The sequence below is a fragment of the Neltuma alba genome, unplaced genomic scaffold, assembly GCF_004799145.2.
Source record: "Neltuma alba isolate B1F8T4 unplaced genomic scaffold, ASM479914v2 tig00005136_pilon, whole genome shotgun sequence".
Classification (NCBI taxonomy): domain Eukaryota; kingdom Viridiplantae; phylum Streptophyta; class Magnoliopsida; order Fabales; family Fabaceae; genus Neltuma; species Neltuma alba.
This window is the reverse complement of record NW_021633993.1, coordinates 22,133-49,702: the sequence shown is the minus strand read 5'-3', so window position 1 is coordinate 49,702 and position 27,570 is coordinate 22,133. Positions and strand designations below refer to the sequence as shown.

Below are 27,570 nucleotides of genomic sequence, written 5' to 3'. Positions count from 1 at the left end.
CTTGTAAATTCAAGGATATCATTTATGAATTTTAGGAATTTTTACTTTTCTTGAGTGAAAACTCTAACATCTTATCTTATTTAATTTAAAGATTGAATTAGTAATCAACAAGTTATTGATTAAGATGATAAATAGTTTTAGCCATGTAAAAAAGAGAACACAAATCCTAATCTTAAAAATATTTTTGTTGGGGGGAGGTGTTTAATCTTAACTCTCATGATTCAAAAAATTAGTCTCAAATTCTAAGTGACTTGAGGATATTGGGTTATATGTCTCGAATAAAAGTCACACACACACACACACATATTAATATTTCATTTCATTAATTTTTTCTGTCATATATCCAAACATAATTTTAAAACGGCTAAAATATATATTTGGTCATTTAACTTTATATAAGATTTTAGTTTGATCCCTTAACTTTAAAAAGTATACTTTTAGTCCTTTAAATCTAAAATTGTTAGTCTTAGATGATATTTTTTGTAACAATCATGATTATTTTGAAAATTAAACTTGATATTATAGTATTTAATAATATTTTATCAATATTTAAGAATTTAATATCATCATTTTTCATTAATAATTCTAGAGTTAAGTGATTAAAAGTTTATTTTTTAAAATTAAGAGACTAAAATAAAATTTTATTTAAAATTAAAGAACTAAAAATATATCTTAGTCTTTTAAAACTCATTCCTATTCTCTTTCCTGTTCTCTTTCGCACAGTATTTTTTTTTCCCATTTATTTTCATGTTTACTTTTTCGAATCCCTTTCCCGTTCCATTTCCATAAAAAAATCCTTCCAACAAATCAAACTTTGGAATTTTCCGCGCGTCGAACGTACAGTGAAAGGTGCCTACAGGTACGGCTTCACGTGATATATAATAATAGACTCAAAGTTGTTTCTTCTCCCCTTCTTTTTCGGCCTTAACCATCAAAACATATGTACAGTGAGTTAGTGACTGATGAGTAAAATCCTATTATAGTTTTTTTTAGTTAACTATTAAGTTGAATTTTTGAAATAGTTATGATTGTTAAAAAAAATATCATTTAAATCTAACAATTTTAATATTAAAAAATCAAAAATATATTTTTTAAAGTTAAAAGATCAAATTAAAAATTTACATAAAGATAATATTTTGCTTGTTTGGGATTATACTCTTCCTGTCCTTAATATAGGACTTAATTATTAAATTGATTTGAGTTCTAAATATAAGATTCATTTATCATATTTATCAATTTTTTTTCTAAATTATTCCTATGGATACTTCTTCAGCCATAATTAAGCAGAAGAGAGAAGGAGGAAATTAAGGAAGATGATTATGATGTTCTACAAAAAAAATATATCATATTTCTTATAATTAACTGATTTAACTAATTTTTTTAATATAATTAAATTAGTTAAATAGATCTTATATTAAGGATTGGACGAGTACTTGGAATTGGAATGTTGGATTCTTTGTGCGCTTGCCTTATAAAATGACAACAACACCCCTTTTCTTTCGGCCCACTTGTTGGCCCATTTGAATCAGCTCCGTTGCGCTTCCTATGTTGGAGATCTGGAGAAGAAAATGCTCAGGGAGGGGAAAGCAGGTATGGAGTCATTTCGGTCCCTGCATCATTTTATTTTCATTTATCCAAATATATAAACATGAAAGTCATTTTGCTCTGTTTTAAATATAAGATCCACTTTGTGGTATAATTTTACACTATAAAATAAATCTTATATTTAGAATTAGAGACTATTTTGTTCCATTCCTTTTCTTTCAAGTATTGGCACCTAGTCATTTTTTGATAAGTAAATATTATTTTCAATTCAATCTGATAATACTCCAATATGATACAATAGCATTACCTCTCATATAGTTATATCAAAAAATTATTTTTAATTTTTACTTTAGTGATTATATATTTTCAAGTCTTGGCATCGTATACCCGAGTATGGGCAATTATATACGAGTTTTCTTTTTTTTTTCGTTGCAATTTTTTGTCTTGCATGCTACTAATTAACACTACTGCCTCAGACTATTACACAAACGCACTGGATTGGTAACTTTACTCGGACTTTTCACCCTGTGCTTGCTATAAATCCAAGTCAACTCTCCAGATGAAGGCTTTGAAGTTTTGGCTGAACGTGATGGTGCCTGCAAAATAACCATATTACTCTTCTTTTGGTTTGTAAAAAGAGAGAAGCAAAGTGTAAAAACATGAAAACAGACTAATGTATACACTGCATAGTCCTTAATTCCGGCTAGTTAACTAATTTGAAAATATTAAGAAAGTTAAATAAATTAGTTATCACATGATCCCTGAAGTATTTTAATATAACATCAGATTATATATAAATTTGTAAGATAGTTTGGAAATAAATAAATAAAATAGATTAAGATTTGATATTTATAACTGAGTTTAACTCCTATATTTAAGTCCAGAAGATATGTCTTACCAACAATCAAGATTGGTGACTTGATCATTGCAAGAATCCAATTAAGATGTCAAGTTTTGAGAAGACCCGCCAGCCACATGAGGACATGTCACAAAAGTTCCAGTTTGAACAGTATATTTAAAACAGGATTTTTTTAAAATTTATACTTAAATATAAGTATCCTTCTATTGAAAGTAATCTAATTGCACGTAGAGTCTGGCTCTCTAATTCAGTATGGACTACATGTTTGTTTTTTCTCTTTGGCCTTGTTAGTTATGGTGGTTAGCTTTGGAATGTTGCTAGAGCCGGGAAAACAGGCCAAACCCATAGGTCAGCCGTTTATGTCTAAAAATTACGAGGGTCAGGCTTAAAATTTCCCCCCTCAAATGGAAAGCAGGCCCTACAAGACTATGAGGGCTTAAACGGGCTGGCCGGTTTAAGCCCTTGTATAATTTTTAAAAAAATTTTTTTGTGTAATTCTAATATTATTAATTTTTTTACATTATTAATGATATTTGAAATATTTAGTTATTATTATCATTTTAAAATTAAATTTCATATAATAGTTTGATTTATTTAGTTTTAGACCATAATTTGTCTAATTAAATTTTTAAAAAATGGGTTAATTTGGACTCTCATAATAATTTGATTTATACTATATGTGTTGATCTTTTTAAACTATATACATTTGATAAGAGAGTATTTTTATACTTATATAACATATGATTCTATAATCTGAATAATAAATTTATGGATTTCAACAACAGTGTTTCTCAAACTAAAGTAAAATAATAGTTAAGCTGCAAAATTTAAAAGTGAAATTCCTATAAAAAAGAAAAATTGATATTTTTGTTACGAAAGAAAAGTATATTTATGAAAAAGAGTAATTGATTATAGTGATGATGAAATTTCAAAAGATTAATGACATTATTTGTTTATTACACATTTACACGATAGATGAAACTTTTGAATGTTGTTATCTTGTTAATGAATGTTTTAGATATTCTTAGATGTTAATAGGTATTTATATATAATAATATTTTGTATTTGTGACTTAATGTTATTCATATTTATGTTTTTTATTAATAATTTCATTGGTTTATTTTTATTTTTTGATAAAAAATGTGAACAATATGAAAAATAGTATTTTTTTTATAAATGGGTCGAAAGCTTGTGAGCCGGTCCTAAGCCTGTTAGCTTAATGGCCGGGCCTAGCAAATTAGGATATTTTTAAAATTTTGGACATGTAGGGTCGATCCTTTTAAACCCGCCAATCCTGTAGGGTCAGGCCGGCTCATATTCTTACCTCTAAATGTTGCTTGCACTGAGGCCCAAGATACATGTAACGTTTTTATCTTTTTATCCTTTTTAAAAAAGTTGCTTTTATATAAAAAGGGTAAACCTAAAATATTTTTTTAATAGACCTCAATATCCTAAACTAAATTTTAGTGCATCTAACACCATAAAATATTTTTTTTAGTAATACCTAGTATTCTAAATTAATTTTTGATGTATTTAATGTCCTAAAATATTTTAACAGCACTCACAATGTTCTAAGTTTAGGATTTTTTTTTGCTATTGAAAAAATATTTTAAAAAAATTGCGCAAAAATTATCTTATAATACTCAGTGTTATTAGAAAAATACGTTACATGCTAATAAAAAATTAGATTAAGATATTAAGCAGAAAATACTTCTTACTGTGAATACAACTTAAAATAAAAAAAGAAAAAAATCAGGTCGTCCCTCTCAATTTACAAATCTTTTATCTGATTCCTTCATTTTGGTCGCAGTCGTCCTTCTCTCTCCCGTACAACATAACACAAATTAGAAGACAATTCACTTTTTCATTTTCTTTCTAAGAAAACATCTTTGGGTGAATCATACATTGTTTTAAGGCATAAATTAGAGATGTGTGTTTTACATGACTCTTCGCTCATCACCTTGTTCCCGCTGCACATATGACTGTGGAATAAACAGAAGCCATCAAAATAAAAATCTAGCTTTTGATAAAGAAGGAATTATATATGATGGATCATGAGTTACTGGCCCACCAGTCACCATATGAGTGCCGACCAAAAAAAAAGAAGGAAATTTTGAGTCTAAATATTATATCCTCACGTGAAGTTATGCCATTGAGCCTAGGTCGCATTGAGTTTTTACCTTGAACTCTCTTTATTTTGTTTGACGTCAGAACTTTCACGAAAAAGTCACTTTTTTCCCCCAAAAAAAATAATGATGGGAGGATTTCCATAAGGCATGGTAGATTTTAGTTTTGTGATTTTCCCATTTATTAAATTTCTTTCTTCATTTATACTCCTGTTATTCAGTGCTCATCGGGTTCCCTACAAAGTAAAAAGACAAGACATGCATAGAGACTCTAGTTAAATAAAAGAAACAATATTTATAGCTAAGGGCATAGGTATCTCAACCTAGACATCCAAAATTAACATACACTACTAGAGTATTTGAGTGGAAACAAAATTATAGTTTTAAAAATAAATTTATGGTATATGAAATAAGTATGTGAGAAGAGTTTTATCCCGATTTATGTAAAAATATCTTTAAGAATTGCTTCTCGGTGTTTCCAAACACCCCCTCGGGTATGACTCTCTAATTATTGAGAAAATTACACACAGGTCCCAAGTAACACAATTTATTAATTTAAAGTCTCTTAAAATTTTAAAATGAATAAAAGGTGTGATGGTACCTGAGAGTAATATATTCTAAATAAAAAATTACGTCATTATCCCTGTCCCCAATTGACAAGCTCATGGGCGTAGTTTAACAAGTCAATGAAAAGTTATTGACAAGTTAGAAAGTGTTAATTAACAACTAAATTTATGAGATAATATAGCTTTTATATAAGATCAAATTATAACAAAAGAGTATTATATAACAATATTTAAATTAAAATCATGTCACCAAAGCATGTACATCAATATTAGATGAAATAATAGATTTATATAATAATTTTGTTGCCGACAACCATTTACAAGCCTATGGATATATATTAACAAGTCAATTGGAATCTATTGACAAGTCAAGAAGTGTTTATTAACAATTAAATTTATGGGATAATATAACCTCCATATAAGATAAAATTAAGAATAATTCTTATACTCTTTTGTTATAATTTAATCTCATTATTAACTAACACTTTCTGACTTGTCAATAGCTTCCCATAGACTTGTTAATATGTACCTATAAGCTTGTTAATGGCTGTCCATAACAAAATTATGATATAAACCCCTTATTTTGTCTTATATTAATGTGTATGTTTTGGTCACACATGATTTTAGCTTAAAGATTGTTATATAATACTTTTTCCTTACTCTGATCTTACGTGAATGTTATATTATCTCATTAATTTAGCTATTAACTGACACTTTTTGACTTGTCAATAGCTTTCCATTGATTTATCAATCCACGCTTATGAGGTTGTCAATCAGGACAGAAACAATGATGTAATTTCTTATTGAGGATATATTATTCTCAGATCTCAAGGAATCTCTTATTCATTTTGAGATTTCAAGGGACTTTATATTAATAAATTGTGTTGTTAGGAACTTGTGTATAATTTTTCCCTAACTATTTTTGAAAATGACCCAAATATTAATAAAATTAGGGAGTCATTATTTTCTTCTTCCATTTAATCTTTGTATATATGTATGTATTTCATGATGATAAGACAAGGTTAAGTAGAGAGAATAGATTTTTAAATAAGGTGTGTTTCATATATGTTGAATTCGAGTTTATCACAACTTTTCTTCCAACTCCTCGACAAATTTTTTTAACTCTCAATATATCATCTGACAGGAGATTTTAGTTTTACTTTTTAATTTTTGTTGTTGTTGACTTTAGGGTCATTTCAATTTCAGTTTTTTGCAATTTGTTAGAGGTCCCATTTCATTTCAATGACTATTCGCAACTCGTAAATTTATATTATTATTTAATATCATTTTGTCTTTTTCTCAACAAAAAAAAAAGAATGGAGTTTATGACATATGACAATAATATGAGTTATTATAAATTTTATTTTAAATAAAATGATTAATGAATTTTTATTCATTCCTCTCTTGAGAGATCATAGCATATGTTAAAAAGATAGACGTATATATGACTCAATGAATTTCATTGATGTGAATCTCGTTTTATTTATTGTCTTAATCTTTCTCTTATAGTTTTTAATTAGTTGTTTGTAGACAAGAGATTCTAATAATACTATTTAACTTACACATGCATGATTTTTTTTTTTAAATTTTGCGACATATATATGATATTACCGATCAAGCCAAACATGAGCGGCATGGCTCCCTAATCATTAAAAGCTCTTCAAATCTGATTTTTTTCCTATTCATATTAATTAAGGGGGTGCTTGTAAAACACTAGAATTAATTTAAAAAAATATTTTCATGCAAGTCGAGATAAAAAGTTTTTCATATACTTATTTTGAACATCATAAAATCACTTTTGAAAATGCTAATCCAACCACTCCCTATAAGTTCCAACACTCATCCCCAACTAATATTGGTAGACATTATTTAATTTCTTTTAGTCCTTTATTTTGAATATTTCCAAATTGAGATGACATAAGTGAGGCTTATGAGCTGTAAAGTCTAATCCTTTTTTTGTTTTGTTGATATTTTCTTTACTTGTCGATGCCTGAACGCCCTTATTTTTAAGTCTAATGCACCAAACATGTCTAATGTAAAAAGAAAAAAATTGTTCCCACCAGAATATCATGAAGTTATACTGCTGTGATGAAACATGAAGAAACTTCACTTTTGTGGGGAGTGAAACTTTTGTTTTTCTCTATCTTATATGGTCTCGTTTTTATTTCAATGCAATCTAGTTTTGGAAAAATGAAGACCCAAATGTCTAAAGGATATGAAGAAATACTTTTTTTTTTTTTGAGTCATATGAAGAAACAACTTTATGAAACAGCACTGTCCCACCTTATCTCAAAGGAAGATGCTCTTCGTTGTGAAGTAATTGTTTAACATTCTATTTTCTTTTATACTGCCAATCATTTTTAAAGAGTTAATTTATTTACACGTATATATTTATGTTTACAATTTATGAATTTGTCACATTCAGTGTATTGTACTATACTATGCTTGTTATTTTTACTTAATTTAGGTGTGTTTGGAAACCATCAAAAGCACTTAAAAAAAACAAGTGCTTTCATGTAAATTGAGATGAAACTCTTCTCACATACTTATCACGAACATCGTAAAATCATTAGGTAAAGATAGTCCTCAGACGTTCCTAAAAATGAAATTAAGAGACGGGTTGTTATATAGTTCTTGACTTCTGGGTCTCCCACTAAGTATAGAATCATATCTAATTAGCTAGGACTTCTAATTTCCTGCCACACAGCCCCTCACTTTTAGAATAGCTACACTTCATTAAAAAAAAGGAATGAAGGGAGGAGACAAGGAGCTAGACATGCTTTTCTTTTTTCCTTTGCCTATTGATGTAATTAAAGCATGCACATAGTGCATTACTTTAATTTAGATAAAGAGAAGAAGTGACTCAATCAATTGACCTTATCTTAAGACGATAACTAAATGGAGAATCTCGGAAGAGCACATAGATGACAAGAATAATATAGTAACAGATACTCTATAATAAAACAATACTGTTGAGTTCATGCATCTTTAAATTAAGATGTTAATGTATTCACTATAGCAACTAAATGCCAAATGGAGGACAAAAAGGATGTCTTGTAATTTTTATTTGTACATGCACGGTCGTAACAATCTATGTTTTGCTGGCCAATTTCAACTTTTTCTTTGGTCATCGCAAAGTGAATATACAAAAGAACTGGGAAAACAAAAACCTGATAGCTAGGACTCACACAAATTATATTCTTTTAAAGAAATAATAGGTATAAGGAATATGCCCGCCTGCGAAACTCTCAATCATTTGGAAAAACAATCTTTTTATGAAAGAGAGCGAGGGATTTTGTGCCCATCGATCGATTATAAGTATCACACAAGGTTGTTAAACTCATGAGTTTAAGTAAACTCGTGAGAAGGATGTAAACTATGATTATGAATTCGGATCGTAAACTCGTAAGAGTTTACTTCTATTAATAAATAATTATTAAAATTATATAATTAAATAATTAAAATAAAAAGACAATAATTTATTTTAAATATATATCAAATTCAAATCATTAAAATTAAATCCATCAACTATGGTTATCAAACTCATGAGTTTAAATAAATTGATAATGAAAAGATAAATTTATAATACAAACTCATAACATGAAATTGTAAGAATTTATCTCTTGTTAAAAATTAGCTTAAAAATATTATCATATTATTAAATACCAATTACCACCGTACATATAATCAGTTTATAATTAGTTGATTATGATAAAAATATAAATGAATATTTTAATGCTGAGCCAACATGCGTCTAATAAATGAGATTTGTTAAAATAAATTTAATATTTAGCTGTTTATTTAAATAAATTAAAAATTTTACAATTAAAGTACTTGAACAAATTGTTTTAAAATAAAAAAGTTTACTAGACACTACAAACACGTGGCATCCAATGCCTATCCTATGATCAAAAGTTTAAAGCCACCCTGCAGTAATTAAAACCATCTACAAATTGCAGCATATTAACGTGGGAATACAACCCGTAGACGCGCCAAATAACTCGCGATTTCACTGTCCAACTACGATTCCACGCGAGTTTCCTTCGAGTTTGTTGACCTCTGATTTTGTTTAAGAGTTAACACGATATAGACACCTAAACAAGCAAAAACGGACGATTTTACGAGTTAAATCGCATTTTTAACATGATGTTCACAGCATCCGAAGAATACTTTTTTTTTTTTTTAAGAAAAAAGAAATTATTTTGTTAAGATCTTATTATGATATGACGACCATTACCATATTTGGAATCTCCCTAGAAAAATTAATAAAGAACAATGGAATCCATTAACAAAGGATGTTTGGCACATAGATTGTTTTACTTCAGAAAATTTCCATAACCTCTTTCAATGATTTTAAGTGAGAAGTTTTACCATAAGCTCTTGTTATTGTTTTGTTTGACTTCAGAAATTTTCACGACAAAATCACTTTTTTGGATTTTATGATTTTCCCATTTGTTATTAAATGTCTTATTTCCTCATCCAGATCCATGCTCTGGTTCTCTACAAAGTTGAAAGACTTCATAAGTAGCAGTAGCAGTAGTAGCAGCAGTAGGTAGTAGTAGTAACGGTAGTAGTAGTAAAATAAGAGAAAGATTTAGCAAGACAGTAGATAAAATGAGACTCACATCAATGAAATTCATTGAGTTACACATCTATGTTATGTTTGTTAGATATGCTTTGATCTCTTAAGGAAGGATTGAATCAAAATTCATTAATCATTTTACATAAAAAAATTGTAATAAGTCACATACATTATTGCCCTGCCCTATGTCATACAATCCGTTAAAAAAACAAAAAGACTAAAAGGGGAAAAAGGAAAATAACGAGTCCCTATTTTTAGTAATATTTGTGTCATTTCAAAATTAATTACAGAGTCGTCATCAATGTAGTGGTACTAATACTAATTTTACTGTTATTTGAAGTATGTTAGGAAATTTTACTGTAAAAGATTTCAAGTATGTTAGGAAATTTTACTGTTATTTGAATAAATATTTTTTTTTATATAAGACAGAGTTTAGATTAATTTCGATGGATTTTACTCATTAATTAAGTTGAATATTGTGCTAATAACAAAAACAAGAACTGAGTTTTAAACAAATTTAAAATTGAAGGACCAAATGATTCATTCTTTTTCTATTTTATTAGGGAAGTAATGTCAAAACAAAACTCATCGAGTGAAATATACATAATACACACGCGTATTAAAATAAGAGGGTGGACACTCATCATGCTATATTACTGTGCTTCTCCAGTCCAATTGCGTGTAATATTTCAAAAAATTTTATATTATACTGTAAAAAAAAAAAAGCATGCGCGATAGATTAGTCCATGCAAGTAATTTTACTTTTTAACCTTTGATTGAAGTAATAAAAGACATAAACCTGACATAAAATGATCATAGTCACCCATTATATGTTACAAGAGTTAAAACGATATATAATGCTGGAACCAAACAATTAATTCCCTTCAGTCTTATACAGTTCCCAAACTGATCATACATATGATACAAAAACCACAAGCTTACAAAATTTACATTAAAACATCAAGCGCAACACTTTTATACAATTGCAGACGGACCTACAAATGAAGTTCAATCCCTCATTAGTTGCCCAATTGTGATGGTGTGAAATTGATCCTCTGAATGAGATTTTGGTGTCCTTGCAAGCTGTGTAGATAGTTGTTCCATGGTTGGACGAGACTGAGGAGAATCACTCAAGCATGAAAAAGCTATTTTGGCAACTAAGATCACATCATCTAAGATTGATTTTGTGAGTGGAGAAAGTCGTGAGTCCAGCACATCACTTAACAACAAATCATTATTGATTGAATTCCCTGCCAAAGATGAAATACGCTTCGCGGGATGTGTACCCATAATGATTTCTAAGGTCAATACTCTAAAGCTATAAACATCACATTTCTCGTTCACTTTCATAATGAAAGCAATCTCTGCAATAGGATTTAATGTTATATAGATATCCATGATATAGCAAAGATTAATACTTTGGAAAGAAGAGGCAAAAAGGTAGTCTTACCAAGTGCAGCATACCCAAATGTGCCAGCAAATGTGGTCATGTTGTTTGAGTTAGGATTCAAAAACTTTGCTGTTCCAAAGTCGTTGATGCGAGCTTCTTCATAGTCAGAACCTAGAAGAATGTTGTTGCTTGATATGTCACGATGAACAATAGGAATTGAACAACAATGATGCATATGGAATAAAGCATTGGCCACACCTTTGACAACATTCACCCTCTTTTTCCAGTCAAACACAATGGCTTGTTCATCATTCTTTAGTATGTTGTCCAAGCTTCCACCTTCAAAGAACTCATAAACCAACATGGAGAATTGTGAATTGGAATAAAACCCATATAGCTTCACAATATTATGATGTTTGATTTCTGTCAAAGCTTGAATCTCACTTGTGAAAGCTTTTTGGTTGGAGATTTCCACGCTTGGCATTGAATGAAGCTTCTTTATTGCAACAACATCACCTGTAGGCAACTCAGCCCTATAAATACTTCCTTGGCCCCCTTTCCCAATGAGATATCTTTCATCAAATTCCTTTATGGCGTCAATGATATCTTTGTACAATATTTTTCTTTCAAGACTCCATACAGAATAAACATCTTCTGATAGAGTTTCTCCATCTTTGCTATTTGCTTTCATTGCTGTTCGAGCAAAACTGAAAGATGCTCCAACAAGTACTAGTAGTAGTAAGGCCAATGGGAGGAATATTATCAAGAACTTTTTGCTCTTGTAGCCACATCCATTTGTTTGAAAATCACTATAGGGACTTAAACTAGTGACGTTACCACACAAGCTTTTATTATTCCTCAATGCATCAAAGTTGTGAAAGGCCAATTTGATTGGAACAGGGCCTCCTAATTGATTGTATGATATGCCAACTGTAGACAGAGCTGACATTGATCCACTAAAGCCAAGAGGAATGGTGCCAGTGAGATTATTGTGCGAGAGATTCAAAAATTGTAAGTTAGGTAACATTCCAAACCTTAATGGTATTGTTCCAATTAGCAAATTGTCACTAAGATCAAGTTGTTCAAGTTTTAGGAGTTCACCAAACCCAGAGGGAATGCTTTCATCAAATTTGTTTTTGCTCAAGTTCAAGACCCTTAAGCTTTTTAATTCCCCAAGCTCTCTTGTGATTGAACCCATGAAGTTATTTGCTGCTAACTCCAAACTCTCAAGCTGACTAAGTGATCTCATATCTAAGGGAACATTACCAGAGAAGTTATTGTTGCTCAAAGAGAGTTTCATCAATTTGTTCAACTTCCCTAGTTCATTTGGAATTTTTCTAGACAAATGATTTGAAGACAAGTTAAGTGAACCAAGCTTAGTTGCCCTTTTTAGTTCTGGTGGTATATCACCAGAAAGCTTGTTATTGTGAAGAATCAATTGTGTGAGATTTTGACACTTCCCCCACTTAGACGAAAGGTGATCATACAATTGATTTTCACTTAGATCGATTTAGTACAAATAAGGATATATCCCAAAAGCATCTGTTATATTGTCAACTATTTGATTATCTTCAAGCCTGAGTCTTGCTAGACTTGAACAATCCTTTAAACTTGTTGGAATAGGACTAGTGAAATGGTTACCATTAGCAGCAAACTTAACTAACATCCCACTTTGACAAATATTTTGTGGCAAAGGACCACTGAAATGATTATAACTCAGTTGTATGCTATACCACCTTGTCAAATTATTCATTTTTCATGGAAGTTGACCACTGAAATTGTTGTTGTCTAGGTACAAGGAGGTGAGCTTTGTCATGTTTCCAATAGTGGAAGGAATAAATCCTGAAAAACTGTTGTTTTGAAGGATGAAATCATATACATTGATTAAGTTACCAATAGATGGAGGAATTGGACCAAAAAATCTGTTCTTAGAAAGGGACAATCGCTTGAGATTTGGTAGGTTTCCTATAGAGGGAGAGATTGCCCTAGAAAATCTATTGTAAGTTAAATGAATTTTAATGAGAGAGTAGAGTTTCCAAAATTCAGTGGGAATAGGACCCGTGAGATTGTTCTCATAAAGATAAAGATTTTCTAACATGGTCAAGTTTCCAATTGATGATGGAATTCTCCCTAACAGAATTTCTTCCCAAATCAAGCTCCAAAAGTTGGCTCAACATTCCAATCTCTTCAGGAATATGACCAGAAAAGGAATTTTGTCCAAGCAATAGGAGATTCAAATTCCTCAAATTTCCAATTTCATGGGGAATTTGTCCTGTGAGATTACATGAACTAAGATCAAGAATATTTAAAGTGGTTAGATTCCAGATTTCAGGAGGAATGTGACCCTTAATTGGATTATCTGACAAGCTCAACATCAAAATACTGGACAAATTACCAATTTCGTGTGGAATTTTTCCTTCAAATCGGTTGGAATTTATTTCGAAGTAGAGGAGATTAGGAAAGGTTGCGAAGTCGAGACTGGAAAGTGTACCCTGAAGGCTAAGATTTGACAGCCTTATCTTGATCACAGACATGGATTCATCACAAGAAATTCAGCTCCAGGAGTGTCTGCAGGGATTAGTACCATTCCTCCAAGAGGACATGATAGCTTTGCTTCGGTCGTTAAAGCTATCTCTCCACTTCAGCAGCGCTTCTGCTTCTCTGTCTCCAGCAACAACAGATGCAAAGGAAGCAACACAGAAGAATAATGCTAGCAGCTTAGTGGAATCTCTTTCAGGCATGTTTTATTTTTCGGTAAATTTTTGAATCAGCTTGGAATATATTCGAAGACGGAATATTAATGGCGGGTAAGTTGGTGGTTGTAAATGGTGGCTATCTGAGGCTTGGGACAGACCTTCTTATCGTATGGATTGGCCTTTGTAGGCACTGATTTCTTGGTATAAAATAATATTTTGCGATAGACTCGCAAACATAATTGACCTCAAGAAAGATTAGCTAGCCACTATTGCTTCAACGAAGCTTTTTTCGTTTTATGTCATCCTTGTCTCAATGGATATAAAGTAGATGATGATCTCGATCTGTTAAAGTTGTCCTTTATTATTAAATTGATGATATTTCCCTTCCTTTTCTTTTCTTTCCTTTGTTTTGTTATTGATTTTTCCACAGCAACAGGAACTCATCATTATTGTTTTTCCACAGCAACAGGAATATATTCAAAGATGGAATATAATTAGTTCGGTGGGCGAGTCGCGTTGGTGGTTGTAAATTGTGGGTATCTGAGGATTGGGATGTTCAAGTTGATGATACTGATCTTATTGCATGGATTGGCCTTGCAGGCAATAGTTGACCTTAAGAAAGATTAACTAGCCAATAATATAATATTGCTTCAACCAACCTTTTTTCTTTTAATTTCAATGTTATCGTGGTTTCAGGGATGCAAAGTAGATGATGATCTGAATCTGTTAAATTTTTCCTTTTTAAAGTGATTAAGTTTCACTTCTTTTTCTTTTCTTTTCTTTGTTTTCTTTTTGGGGTTTTGTTTTGTTTCTTAATTTTCAGCAGTAACAGTACGTAACTCATCATTATTGTTTTTCCCAACACTTTCATGAGCTTCAGAAACAGCTTGATTAAGAAGATCTGTTTAAATTTTATCTCTAATTTATGTTAATCAAATTTACAATACCTTCTTCCAACAATTTATATAAGACCCTTTGAACTAAATTATGCCATTTGAGAAAACAGTAAAAATTAATTATAAATAATAAATATGTAAAAAATAAATATTTTTCAAGTGTGTCCTTATTTAATGGAGAACTAAATAAGAGAGAGAAATATTAATAATGAGAGAAAAGGAAAAAGAGAATGTGATATAAGACAAAGATAAGAAGAGAGAATAGAAAATTAAATAGGAACAAATGTTTAGACAACGCTAAGTATGATCTTATTATAAAAAGGAATAAAACAATTTAAATTTTGAGATCTTATAAAAAGGATAAAAGGGAGTATAATTGTGCTACAAACTATATCTTACATTAAGGATGAAAGGTAATATTAACCATTGAGAATGACAATTAATTACTCCCTCTAGTCTTTTTTATAAAAGCCTAAAATTTGAATCGTCTTGGTCTTTTTTACAAGATTCCAATTGTGGCTGCTTAAACATTTAATGTGTTTTTACTATTGTTTCTCCTAATTAATTCCATATATTGCATTAAAGATTGACAAATGACAACTTTGTATTGTACACTCTTTTATATTTTTCTCTCTCACTTGCCTCTTATCAATAAAGCGTTCTTAGGAAAAAAAAATTCTTCTTTTATATATTTATTACTTTTAACTAATTTTAACTATTTTCTTCAATCACATAATTCGGGTATCAAGCTCTTATAAAAAAGACATGAGAAAATTTATCTTCCCAAATGTAATATTAACTATTGAGAATGACAATTAATTAAGTATCCTCTCATGTCTTAATTATAAGACATAAGGGGTGTGCATGAGGCCTGCATACCCGATATGCGTGTCTGAGGCTGGAAAAAAAATGTCCTGTCCAACGGGCTAGACTAATTCATAAGCTAGGCCTTTGTATTATACTCTTCCGGTCTTAAATATAAGATCCACTTTGTAATGTAAATTAAACTGCAAAGTGGGTCTTATATTTAGGACTGGAGGAATAATATATAGTGTGATATTTCAACTGTTATTTCCTTTTATTTTGGCCAAAAATTTGGGGAAAATTAAAAAAACCTAAATAAAATGATATTTATTGAAAGGATCATAAAAATTATAATTATATAAAAGGATCCAATATCAAAATATAAGACGAAGTCAGACGTTACCAGATTTGATAAGCAGGTAGATTATTCTTATTTATTATCTTTTCTACAGCAGTTAAATGCAATTAGTGGAAAAACATCTTTTTTTCTTACATTGGTCTAGTATAGAATCTAAAACTAGCATTAAAAAGTCTACACCGCCTATATCTACAGGGGTCTTAAAATCAGTTTAAAGGTAAAAAAGCTTTTTTGTACCACTAATTACTCCCTGTCCATGATGTAGAATCCGTTTTACGGAACCATGTGAATTGGAGTGAGAAGTTAGAATTAGTCTTCAACTTTACATTTTTTTTTCCCAATTAAACGATAATGTGCTTCAAAAACTACCCCTGTTTTTCACCTTCATAAAACCACCCTTTTAAAAAGTAGGAGGATGCAAAAGGCCTTCTCAATCTATAGGATCAATTTGTTAGCAGCAAGATTAAAATCTGTATGTTATAAAAAAAAAAAAATCCACGATTTGGTTCAACCATGGATCAATTTTGGAGAAAGTTTTTGAGGCCAAGCACTCATTTAGTTTTGAAACCATCATAATTGGACAACTCATAAGGGCCTGAACTCCTAATAATTATGTTCGTGTCTTTAATTATTTATGTCCTGGGAGCCTCTTGTTCTAGTATGGAGGGTGTGGCTTGAATAAACCTAAAGATTTCGTTCAAATCAAAACCTTCTTCTTTTCTTCCTCCTCTTCAGAGGTAAAGATATATACCTGAATTTCCATGCAACATAACTTTTTTAAATAATATAAGAGGGAGGCAATGAGACAACAAACAAAACAACTTTATCTCCTCATCATCTTCAATTTATAGCGGCAACATTTTCTTAATCCATAATACTATAATTAAATTCATCAGGATGAGATTGAATAGGGGGTATCCTCACTGGCTTGTTTGCCTTTCTGAACAAGACCTTCAACCTATTTTGAGTAAGGAACTCAACAAATTGCACCACTAATTCTAATATTGCATCGGACTCTAAATACAAAATATAATTTGTAGTGTAATTTTTATCATAAACTATATCTTGTGTTCATTTAGCATTAGAGGTAGTATTAATCTACTCAATGTCAAACTTTGTAAGGCTAGATATAAAAATTTCCGATTGATAATTATGCTCTGATATTACAGGTTTATGAGCCCCCCTTCTCATATTTGCTCCGATGAATCAGTTTTGTCCGTTTTGTTATTTAACTTTTCTTCTTGTTCTCTTTTGAATTGAAGTACTTTTCTCCCCTTCTTCACTGTATTTGGGCGTGAGAGAGAAAGAAATTGGATTGAAAAGCCACAAATGGATACTGCCTGCTCTTATTGATATTAAAACTAAATAACTTATTTATAGATATTAAAAAAATTAATTTAGTTATTTGCAATATAAATAGGTATTGTATTTCTTAAAATATTCTTATTAATCATATGCATTGAAATCATCCTATCCCTATTATGAAACTTTTAAAATTTTCAATCATAATGTGAGCTACTTTGATTAAAAATAGGTAAATATAAAAAACAAAGTATGTTAAAATCTTATATTCAGACAGAGTCAAGGGTACTAAATTAGCTGCAAACAAAGAACAAAAAACCAGACCGGATACTAAATTGGTTGAGATAATAGGTCAAGGGTTAATGGGTCAAATCAGGGTTAAACCGATAATAATTAAAATAATATAATTTAATTACAAAATATTTATGTATATAATTTTTTTCTTTTTTTTATTTCTTTTTATTTCTTTTCTTTCTTTTTTTCTTCACATGGCCCAATACCATCTTTTTTTTTTCCTTATTATTTTATACTTTTATCTCTTCCTTCTCTCTCTCTCACGTGAAGGTCCATAGCACATGTCAGGTCACTTTTTTCTTCCCCCCTCATTGAATGGCCGATTACGCAAGGTCATCTTTTTCGTCCTTTCTCTTGATTGAATGACATATTACTTGTTAATAGTTCTCTTCCTCATTCAAACTCTGAAATTCGTTCCTTCCTCTTTCTCAAACAGCTCTCTTCATCTCTCCCTCTTTCTCAGAGAGAAACGATAAACAGTGATATTTTTTCCCTCCCTGCATATCCATTCTATTCCATTACTTATCTTCCTCCTTGCCTTACACTCTTCCACGAACATGGGTTTGAAGCGGCAGATAAGAGACTTCCGTCTTTTTTTCCATGATTTTTTCTGCTTCTACTCCTTCTCTCAACTGTGTTTATGTCTTCTCTGGTGAACGGTGAGATGCTGAGTAAAAAAGAAGAAAGGAGGAAAAAAACCAGTGACCCATCCAACCCACCAATTTTTTCGGTTTTCCCCGATTCATTGTAGTTTTTTCCAGTTTGATATGAAGCCGGTTTATTCTTCAAACTAAACCAGACTGGAGGCCGGTTCACCGGTTTTCTGGTTGAATCGGCCGGTCCGGTCCTTTTTTTTTCATTGGCTGCAAAAGGTACACATTATCTGCACAGAAAAAAAAGTCCTAATAATGTTATAAAAACTTGGTTGTTATATGTCTTTTTTTTTTTTTTAACCAGCAGCTTGGTTGTTACATGTCTAGTCCTGTCCTGTCACCTTTAGACCCCATTCTTTATTTTCACGTCCTTATGGAAAAAAATAGTACTCACTCCAGTGCCCAAGACAAAAGATCTCTCTCTCAGCTCTTTTTTCTATCCCACTTCCTCCTCTTTCTCATGCCCTCCCATCTCCCTTTTCTATTTGTACATTTTTACTTTATGATTCTTTTTCTTTCATCCCATTCTGTCTTCTTTTCTTCTTCCTCTTCTTTCATGTATGCGTCTTTGTTCTCCATTACTGTTTTCTTTCCAATTCTATTTTTCCTTTATCTATTTTTCTTTAATTTATGTTTTTCTTTTTCCTCATCTTCCGTTTTTCTTCTTCTAAAAAAAGCATCAAATAATTTCTAGATGCTTTTATGCTGAACGAACAAGTATTAGGCGTCAAAAATTACCAAAATCTGTTAGTTTTGCAACGTTTTGTTTGGTCTGAGAACGTTATAGCACCTAATCGTTTATAAGAAAACGTGAGAAAAGATCTCCCATTGAAAATTTTATTACTGAGAAGAACCTAATAGATTTTTATATGCAAAAAGTTCTACTACTCTACAAATTTTTTTTCACCTTACCTACCTAAAATGAGAGTACCGGTACCAAACCAAAGCCTCATACCTGTTGACCTGGTACAATACCATTATCAATAAAAATAAATATTTATAAAATACTACAAATCCCTTATTTATGAACTATTGTCTTTCTCATGCATAAATAAGACGTGTGTGCGTGTGTGTGTGTGTTAAATTCGACCTTTTTATGAACTATTGGCTTTCTCATGGAAAAAATTACTTGATCGAATGGCTATTTAAGTAGTAGAATGTCTTTACATTCACACATGCACACATCTCGCCAATGTCAAGATCGTCACAAATGAGAAAATCACAGTTATTTAAGGGAAAATGTACAGAAGGACCGAATGAATTAGATATTTGGTGGGAAAGACCAAGAATGGAAGGACCACGCATATTGCAAATCTCCAATCCAGCTTCGGGAATCATTAATCACAAATATTCCGAAAGTCGGTTAAAGCCCAACTGCATATTTTGGAAGATCTGCACTAAGTTTCAAGAATTGGTCCTTAATCCTAGATATCTCATTCATTTGGCCTTTCTGCATAATTTTCCCATTTTATAATTGGGATCGTTGGGAATTCTTAATTTTTTTTTTTTAGAAAATTGATAACAATTTTCATTAAATGTTTAATTAATGAAACTAGCTTAGTTAGTTATTTTTAATAAATGTGTAACAGTATTTTCAAAATACCATTTTCTTTTTTACATGTTTTCAAATACCATTTTCAATTATGTGCATATTGTAATTATAAATTAATAAAAATACTTAGGCAAAAATTATAAATTTGAGAGGCTAAAGTGCATAGGGCTGTTATATATCCCTCTAGTTCCTAACTTCCTATATTTTGTACTTGAGGTAGTATTAAAGTTGTATAGCAAATTTTGGGGATCTTTTAGTTCTTCTCTCCCGGAACACTTCAAGAAATACACTATAGATGTACGCCGACAAGATTATTGGAACAACTGAATAAAAATCATGGTAGGCCAATTGTATATTACATTTAAAAAAAAAAGACAAAATGCAAAAAAAAAAAAAGGAAGAAGAGGAAGAATAAGAAAGAAAAGTTCCATTCATCCACAAACACGTGAGAACGGATTTATATAAAGAGACCAGTTGGAGTGGCCAGTCTCGCTCATCACAGTGTCAACATTCAAGCGAAGCAAATTGATGGGCTCAACTATGTTTCATCTTCTTCTTTCTTCATTTCTGCTCTGCAGCTTCGTACAACTGCAGCAACCTGCCTATGCCATTAAAAAGGTAGGCAAGCATCACTTGGTTCGTAATTAATAGTAGTATTATTCCTTTCGTCGTCTTCTTCGTCAACAACCTTAATCAATTTCATGTTGCAGTCGTACGTTGTATACTTGGGGTCACATTCTCATGGCCCAAAACCTTCCTCTGCTGATATGGACTTTGCCACAAGTTCCCATTATGAATTGCTTGCCTCCGTCCTAGGAAGGTACATGCAAGTTTCATAAACCTTTGTGACTCATTTTCAAAGCTACCATTTCTCTCTTTCTTTTCAGTTTTTGGATCTTTATTCTCTTAATTTAAAATCAAACCACTAATTCAATTATTTTCAATGGCATAATTAACCCCTCTTTCTCTGAAGAATCCTATGTTTACATTACTTGTTTTAACAGTTACATGTTTGATTTGACAGCCATGAAAGGGCCAAAGAAGCCATCTTTTACTCATATAACCGACACATCAATGGCTTCGCTGCATTACTTGAAGAGGATGAGGCAGCAGAGATCAAGAGTGAGAGATTCGTACCCTTATATATATATATATTTATATATGTCGTAGATTATGTAAATGGTATATTAGATATCGATAGTGATCATTGATATAAGATGGATGGATAATGGACGCAGAAAATCCAAAAGTAGTGTCGGTGTTCTTGAGCCAATCGCACAAGCTGCATACAACCAGGTCATGGGGGTTTCTGGGACAAGAAAGAAATGGAAGGGTCAGAGCTGACTCAGCCTGGGTCAAAGGAAGATTTGGTCAAAATGTGATTATTGGCAGTCTTGATACCGGTAATTAACCGTACTATTTGCAAATGAAATGAAATCTATCTATATATCTCTCTAGTAGTCTAGTTCATAACTAAGCTATTTAAGTTCCTATAACTCTCTAAAAATTTGCAACAAAACTTCAGAATTTTTATCATTGAGTTGTTTTATTGGACAAGGTGTTTGGCCAGAATCGAAAAGCTTCCGAGATAATGGGTACGGTCCCGTTCCAAAGAAGTGGCGTGGAGGATCAAAATGCGAGCTTTATAGTCTGACTGGCCCACGTGACAGAACTCTTTGCAACAGGTTTGATTAATGCTTGGGTTTTTATAAATAAAAATAATATCCTAATCTAGTTCTATTTATAAAACATTTTTAATATGTTTAACACAGATCAATTAAAATATTAAATTACATTAATTTTTTTCCTTAAAATACAACAACTTTCCTAACTTTATTCTTGTATCATATATAAACTTTTCAATATTATCAAGAATGATTTAATACGTAGTATAGTACTGTGTGTATCAAACAGGAAACTCATTGGAGCAAAAACCTTCTACAAAGCGTACCTGATAAAACACGGGAGCCTTGACCATACAAGCGCCCGTGACATCGTCGGACACGGGACCCATACTTTGTCGACGGCCGGTGGCAACTTCGTTCGAAACGTAAGTGTTCTCAACAACGGGAATGGAACAGCCAAGGGAGGATCTCCGAGAGCTCGTCTTGCTGTGTACAAGGTTTGCTGGGGTAGTTATAGTTCTGAAGATTGCACTGATGAAGATATGCTTTCTGCTTTTGATCAAGCCATCGATGACGGCGTTGATATCCTCTCCGTTTCCATTGGTCGTAGCCCCGTGCCAAATATTAATGACATGTTGACCAATGGCATTTCCATAGGATCCTTCCATGCGGTTGCCAGGGGAATCCTGGTTGTTACCTCGGCGGGTAACGAGGGACCAAAACTCCAGACGGTGTCGAATGTGGCGCCTTGGATCTTCACTATTGCTGCTGGTTCCATAGACAGAGAGTTCAGCAACAATATTACTCTTGGGAATGGGCAACGCTTGAAGGTTCGCATCGTTCGCTTCTGTTCTTTCACATTAATTATGTATTATGATTATCGACATTAATTATATATATATATATATCGATCAGGGCACAAGTCTTGCCACAAACTCGACATCACAGAGGTTAATTCCTGTGGTGATTGCTGGCAATGTCAGGCTTCCTAATGCAACATTTCAAGATGCGTAAGAATGAATGGATTTCGCAATTCATGATGCTCTCTCTGCGTGTTAAACTGTCATATGTTTCTCTCCTAACTATGAATACTTCTCTTGCAGTCAACTTTGCAGAACTGGAACCCTTGATCCTCGCAAAGTAAGGGGTCGTATATTAGTGTGCCAAAGAGGAAGGAGCCTGAGGCCTGTGGAGAAGGGCCAAGAAGCAAAGCGTGTAGGCGCGTTGAAAATGATTTTAGAAAATGACAAGGAACTGAACACGCTTACAGCTGATGTTCAGCCTATTGACTCGTCCAATCTCCCTCAAGCTCCACCAGGCCCTCGAGCGCCTTTCCCAGCAACCCCCAAATATTTCAACACAAACAAGTAATTATAATACGTCTTTCTCGTTCTTCAATCTATTTGGAATTGCTTTGAAAATATTTCTAGTTACAGGGCTCGTCCATTCCTATATACACATATATTGCAGGAACCCAGTTGCATTCTTGAATAATGCAAAAACATTTATACCAGTAAGGCCAGCTCCAAGAGTTTCTGCCTTCTCATCAAGGGGACCCAACGTGATTCTTCCCACAATCCTCAAGGTTATTGATCTATTCTCAATTAGTCTCTCCCGCCAGTCATTAAATATATGTGTGTATATATATTGTCTTAGCATTCTTTCCTTTTTTACTTTTTACAGCCTGATGTAACCGCGCCAGGTCAGGATATAGTTGCTGCATATTCATCTGCTGCAAGTCCTACCAACCTAGACTCATACGAAGCTCACTTTGACTATAATATTCTATCCGGAACTTCCATGGCATGTCCTCATGTTTCTGGCATTGCTGGTCTTCTAAAAAATCGTCATCCTAATTGGAGTCCTGCAATGATAAAGTCAGCAATCATGACCACTGGTATAACATGCATTAGTCTCGGTTTTTCATTTTTACAATTTGCTTTCTCTCCTTTTCTAACGATTATTAAAAAAAAAACCTATGTTGTTACAGCAAGCATACTGGATAACACCATTAGACGGATTCTGGACGAACAAGATGGTAGCATAGCAACTCCATTTCAATATGGTACAGGCTTCGTGAGACCCAACCTTGCAATAGACCCTGGACTTGTTTATGATCTCACCACTTCTGATTACCTCAACTTGTTATGCTTTTCTGCTTATGAGAAAAGAATAATTGAAGCCATTAATTATAATAGGCCATACAAATGTCCAAGGTCTTACAGACTAGAAGACTTCAACTACCCTTCCATCACATTGCCTTTTTTGGGTGTGAAACCTATCAATGTTACTCGTACAGTAACAAATGTTGGGCCTCCAAGCACATACACTGTAAATGTCAAAGCCCCAAGAGGATTTAAGGTTGCTATTCTTCCGACAACTTTGACCTTCCAGAGGACAAACCAGAAGAAGAGCTATATGGTTATTTTGCAGGCATCACGTTCAGCCAAAACTTCGGAACCTTCATTTGGAGAGTTGACTTGGACTGATGGCAAGCACAGAGTGAGAAGTCCTATAGTAATCCCTCAACTTGAGAAAATGGCGATGTAGATTCCAGTGTCACCGATAATCCACTTTGTGAGGCAGTAGTGTTAATCAATGTGTGCTCAGATGTGTGTGAATGTACTCATCTTTGTATTATACAATAATAAAGCGATGGGTCTACTTGATCGATATGCTTTTCTGTACGTGAATATAATTATAAGAGTGTGTGATATAACGTTGGTATATAATCTAAAAACTTTTCATTAATGTAGAATATGACATATATATTTATTATATAATCTAAAAATCTGTCATTGATGTAGAACATAATATATATATTTATATGATTCTATTCACATGCATGTTGCAAATAACATAGCTCGTTTCTCAAAGCTCTATATGTATGGGATTGCTCGTCTGCTGGGATGGAGAATAATAAAAGTTATAAATGAAAAAGAAAAAGAAACAATGAAATTCGAGGGATAGGATGGATGAAATGAATTATATTTTGCATGGTATGAAAAGAAATATAGGCATATGCTTCTGCAATTATTTATTTGGCATCCCAAAAATAATGAAAGAATGAAAAGAGATTTATCAAATCGCCAAGGAAGCACACTACATTGCATACCGCCCATGCTTGATTATATTGCAAGATTGCAATAATGTGCCAAACATTCTTTGCTAATGGATTCCCTTTTTTTTTCCTTTAAACATTTCTGGGGAGATGCCAAATATGGTCACAGTCCTATCATAAGAAATCTTTACAATATGATTTCTTCCCTTTTTTTTGGGGGGAAAAAAAAGCATACTTGGAATGCTGTGATACTCATAATGATCGATCTCGCTTGCTTCAGAAAGAGATTGCTTATTGGAAGTTTAATTTCGTGGGTGGGCATAGATATTCCTTTCACAAGAATATAAAATAAAAGAAAAATTCAATAGAAAATAAAATCTACGAGGATTCTAACACACACACACGCGCATCCATCAGGCGAGTCCTAGCTATGGGTTTTACGCGATTTTTCCAATTCTGTGTAATATCTTTACTTTGCGATGACGCAGGAAAAGGTTGAAATTGGCCAACAAAATATATTGTTACGATCATATATATATATATATATATATGTACACATAATAATTATAGGACATCATTTCTTCGTCCATTTCGTATTTGATTGCGATAGTGATAAGACCAAGAAAACTAAAGAAACTTTCCACGTGTGGATACATTAACATGCTAGTTTAAAGATGATCATTAATTCATGGACTGAGCTAGATTATTATATTTGTTACTATGTTATCTTTGTCATCTTTGTTCGATGTGCCCTTCCTATTCCCCATTTAATTATAGTCCTACTATATAAGGTCATCAATTGATTGAGTCGCTTCTTTCTCTTTATCTAAAGTAATGCATTATGCATGCTCTAATTAAACATATGAACAAAAAGAAATATGACTAGCTTCTTGTCTCCTTCCTTCATTCATTTCTTTTAATGAAGTGGGTCTCTTCCAAAGGTGAAGCACTGTGTTACGGTAAAAATCTCCCATTATTGAATTGAATGTGAAGTTGGATATATAATTATATGCTTAGTGGGAGACCCACAGGTCAAGAACCATAACAACCCATCTCTTGACTTTTTTTTTAATCAATATTATCTAAGAATTATATCTACCTAGTTTGTTCTAATCACTCGAACATTTATAACCATATATCATTATTGGAAATGTTCAAGTTCTCTTCCTTGCAAATTTTTTGTTTTGTTATTGTAATACTAGTAAAGTGTGCTTTTTACACGTTTACCTTCTTGCTTTGTTTAGTTTTTACCAAAGCTATGTTTCAGAGAAATGAGGAAGTGTATTAAATGGAAATAATAGGTATCATACACAATTCACTAAATGTGACAAATTTAATATCTCAAGCGCCCGCACCCGTGCGCGCGCGCGCGCTTGTGTGTGTGTGTGTATAAACTCTTGAAAAATGATCAGCAGAAAAAGAATCGGCTACATTTTATTTCTTCATCTTTTAGACTTTTACATCTTTATTTTCCAAACTAGATTGCTTTAAATGAGAAAACGGGACCATATAATCTATTAAAAAAATGAGTTTCCCTTCCCAGAAAGCGAAGTTTCTTCATCTTTTATCACAAGATTATAACTTCATGATTCTGGGAATAATTTGTTTTTCTTTTGTATCAGACATCTTTATGGTATTAATAGAAAAAAGATCAAAGAATAATTAGCCTTCACAGCTCATTAACTACACTCATGTCATCTCGCTTTGGAAAATATTCCGAAGGGACGAAGGAAATTAGAAAATGTGTAATAACATTGTTTAGAGTGAGAGGTAAAATGTTTTAGAAGAGCATTCGCCATAGGGCCAATATTTTCTTATGTATTATAAGGAGTTTAAAAAATGAGTTGCATTATTTAAAATTTAAAAATAGTATCATTTGTTATAAATTTTATTACTGAAATTGATTCATCAATGAAAATCAAGTAATTATTAATACTTGATAATGACAATGAAAATTCAATCGTAGATAGATTAGTTTTGTGAATTTATGCATCGGCTCTTGTAAATTCAAGGATAACACTTATGTATTTTAGGAATATTACTTTCCTTGAGTGAAAGCACTAACATCTTATCTTAATTAATTTAAAGATTGAATTAGTAATGGACTTAGTTAAATTATTATTTTCATTACGATGTTATTCTTGTCTTTACACGATGTGCTCTTATCATTCTCCTTCATAGGCAACAAATTAGAAAATGGTCGTTTTGATTGAGCCATTCCTTCTCTTTTAAAGTTTTGCACTACGCATACTTTTTTTTTCATGGAATTAAGAAAAAGTGACTGCTAGTTTTTTTTTTATTGGGTGACGATCTCGAGGGAAATTTTTCCCATCACCATATAAATGGAAAGAAAAAAGTGATTTTTGTCGTGAAAGCTTCTGGCATGAAACGAAATAAAGAGAAATTAAATATAATTCTCACAAAAAAAAAATAATTGAGGCCTGTTTGGTTGGAAGGAATTTGTTCTTTGGAAATGGGAAGGGAAAGGGAATTGCCAGATTCCCATTTGGCTCCAGTTGTATTAGGACATTAAGAGAAATATAATTCTCACCAATCTGTTCAATGTTTCTGGCTTCCAGTCATATACATGCATACATACATACATAGAGATTTCATTTCATTAATTTTTTTAGTCATATATCAAACATAATGATAAAACTCAGTCCTGCTCTCTTTTTTGTTCCTTTTCGCTATTTTTTCTTCTCCATTCATTTTCATGTTTCCTTTTCGATTCCCTTTCCCATTCCATTTCCATAAAAAAAAGGAAAAATCCTTCCAACAAACCAAACTTTGGAATTTTCTGGGTGGGCAACATACAATATAATGAAATATGCTCACATGTACTGCTTCACATGATAATATAATAAGAGACTCAAAGTTGTTTCTTCTCTTTTCCTTTTTCGGCCTCAACCGTCAAAAAGTTATTCTTGCCGGAAAACATATATACAGTGAGTTAGTGACTCATGAGTCTAGTCTTATTATAGTTCCCTTCCTTTAATTTTTTTTCATGGGTTAATACAATTTTTAGTCTCTTAAATTTGTCCTCATTTTAATTTTGGTTCCTTAAGTTTTAAACAATACATTTAGGTCCCTTGAGTTTCTTTTTATTTAAAATATTGGTCTCTATAATTCAATAAAAACCTAGACCATTTTGCCTCTGGAGAGACCAAAACCAATAATTTGAAACTTGAGGGACCAATACCAAAATGAAGACAAACTTAAGGGATCAAAGATTATATTAACCTTTTCTTTTTTGATAAT

The 27,570-nt window shown here is 32.0% G+C and overlaps 3 protein-coding genes across 3 annotated transcripts; 1 reads left to right on the top strand and 2 right to left on the bottom strand.

Annotated features, from left to right (window-relative positions):
* Positions 1 to 8,704: 8,704 nt before the first annotated feature.
* Positions 8,705 to 11,638, bottom strand: LOC114746896 (MDIS1-interacting receptor like kinase 2-like). Its single transcript, XM_028935175.1, has 3 exons — positions 11,129 to 11,638; positions 10,660 to 11,042; positions 8,705 to 8,716 (listed from the first exon to the last, which is right to left on the bottom strand). The coding sequence occupies exons 1-2, from the start codon at positions 11,550 to 11,552 to the stop codon at positions 10,687 to 10,689; spliced, it is 780 nt and encodes a 259-aa protein (XP_028791008.1). The 5' UTR covers positions 11,553 to 11,638; the 3' UTR covers positions 8,705 to 8,716; positions 10,660 to 10,686.
* A 1,502-nt stretch (positions 11,639 to 13,140) lies between these two features.
* LOC114746900 (leucine-rich repeat receptor protein kinase EMS1-like) lies at positions 13,141 to 13,602 on the bottom strand. Its single transcript, XM_028935177.1, has one exon. It carries the CDS (start codon positions 13,600 to 13,602, stop codon positions 13,141 to 13,143), a length of 462 nt encoding a protein of 153 aa, XP_028791010.1.
* Positions 13,603 to 20,123: 6,521 nt separating this feature from the next.
* Positions 20,124 to 23,798, top strand: LOC114746897 (subtilisin-like protease Glyma18g48580). Its single transcript, XM_028935176.1, has 11 exons — positions 20,124 to 20,241; positions 20,334 to 20,443; positions 20,648 to 20,745; positions 20,862 to 21,026; positions 21,182 to 21,308; positions 21,538 to 22,078; positions 22,164 to 22,258; positions 22,352 to 22,615; positions 22,719 to 22,833; positions 22,932 to 23,145; positions 23,239 to 23,798. Exons 1-11 carry the CDS (start codon positions 20,152 to 20,154, stop codon positions 23,796 to 23,798), a joined length of 2,379 nt encoding a protein of 792 aa, XP_028791009.1. The 5' UTR covers positions 20,124 to 20,151.
* Positions 23,799 to 27,570: the final 3,772 nt, after the last annotated feature.

Excerpts from the sequence above, each read along its gene's own strand:
- LOC114746896 (XM_028935175.1), bottom strand. The coding sequence starts at position 11,552 with ATGCCAAGCGTGGAAATCTCCAACCAAAAAGCTTTCACAAGTGAGATT. Across the intron at positions 11,043-11,128 it reads ATTTGGGTATGCTGCACTTG|AGATTGCTTTCATTATGAAA; the intron begins GTAAGACTACCT and ends ATCCTATTGCAG.
- LOC114746900 (XM_028935177.1), bottom strand. The coding sequence starts at position 13,602 with ATGTCTGTGATCAAGATAAGGCTGTCAAATCTTAGCCTTCAGGGTACA.
- LOC114746897 (XM_028935176.1), top strand. The coding sequence starts at position 20,152 with ATGGGCTCAACTATGTTTCATCTTCTTCTTTCTTCATTTCTGCTCTGC. Across the intron at positions 22,834-22,931 it reads TTCTTCCCACAATCCTCAAG|CCTGATGTAACCGCGCCAGG; the intron begins GTTATTGATCTA and ends TACTTTTTACAG. Across the intron at positions 23,146-23,238 it reads GTCAGCAATCATGACCACTG|CAAGCATACTGGATAACACC; the intron begins GTATAACATGCA and ends ATGTTGTTACAG.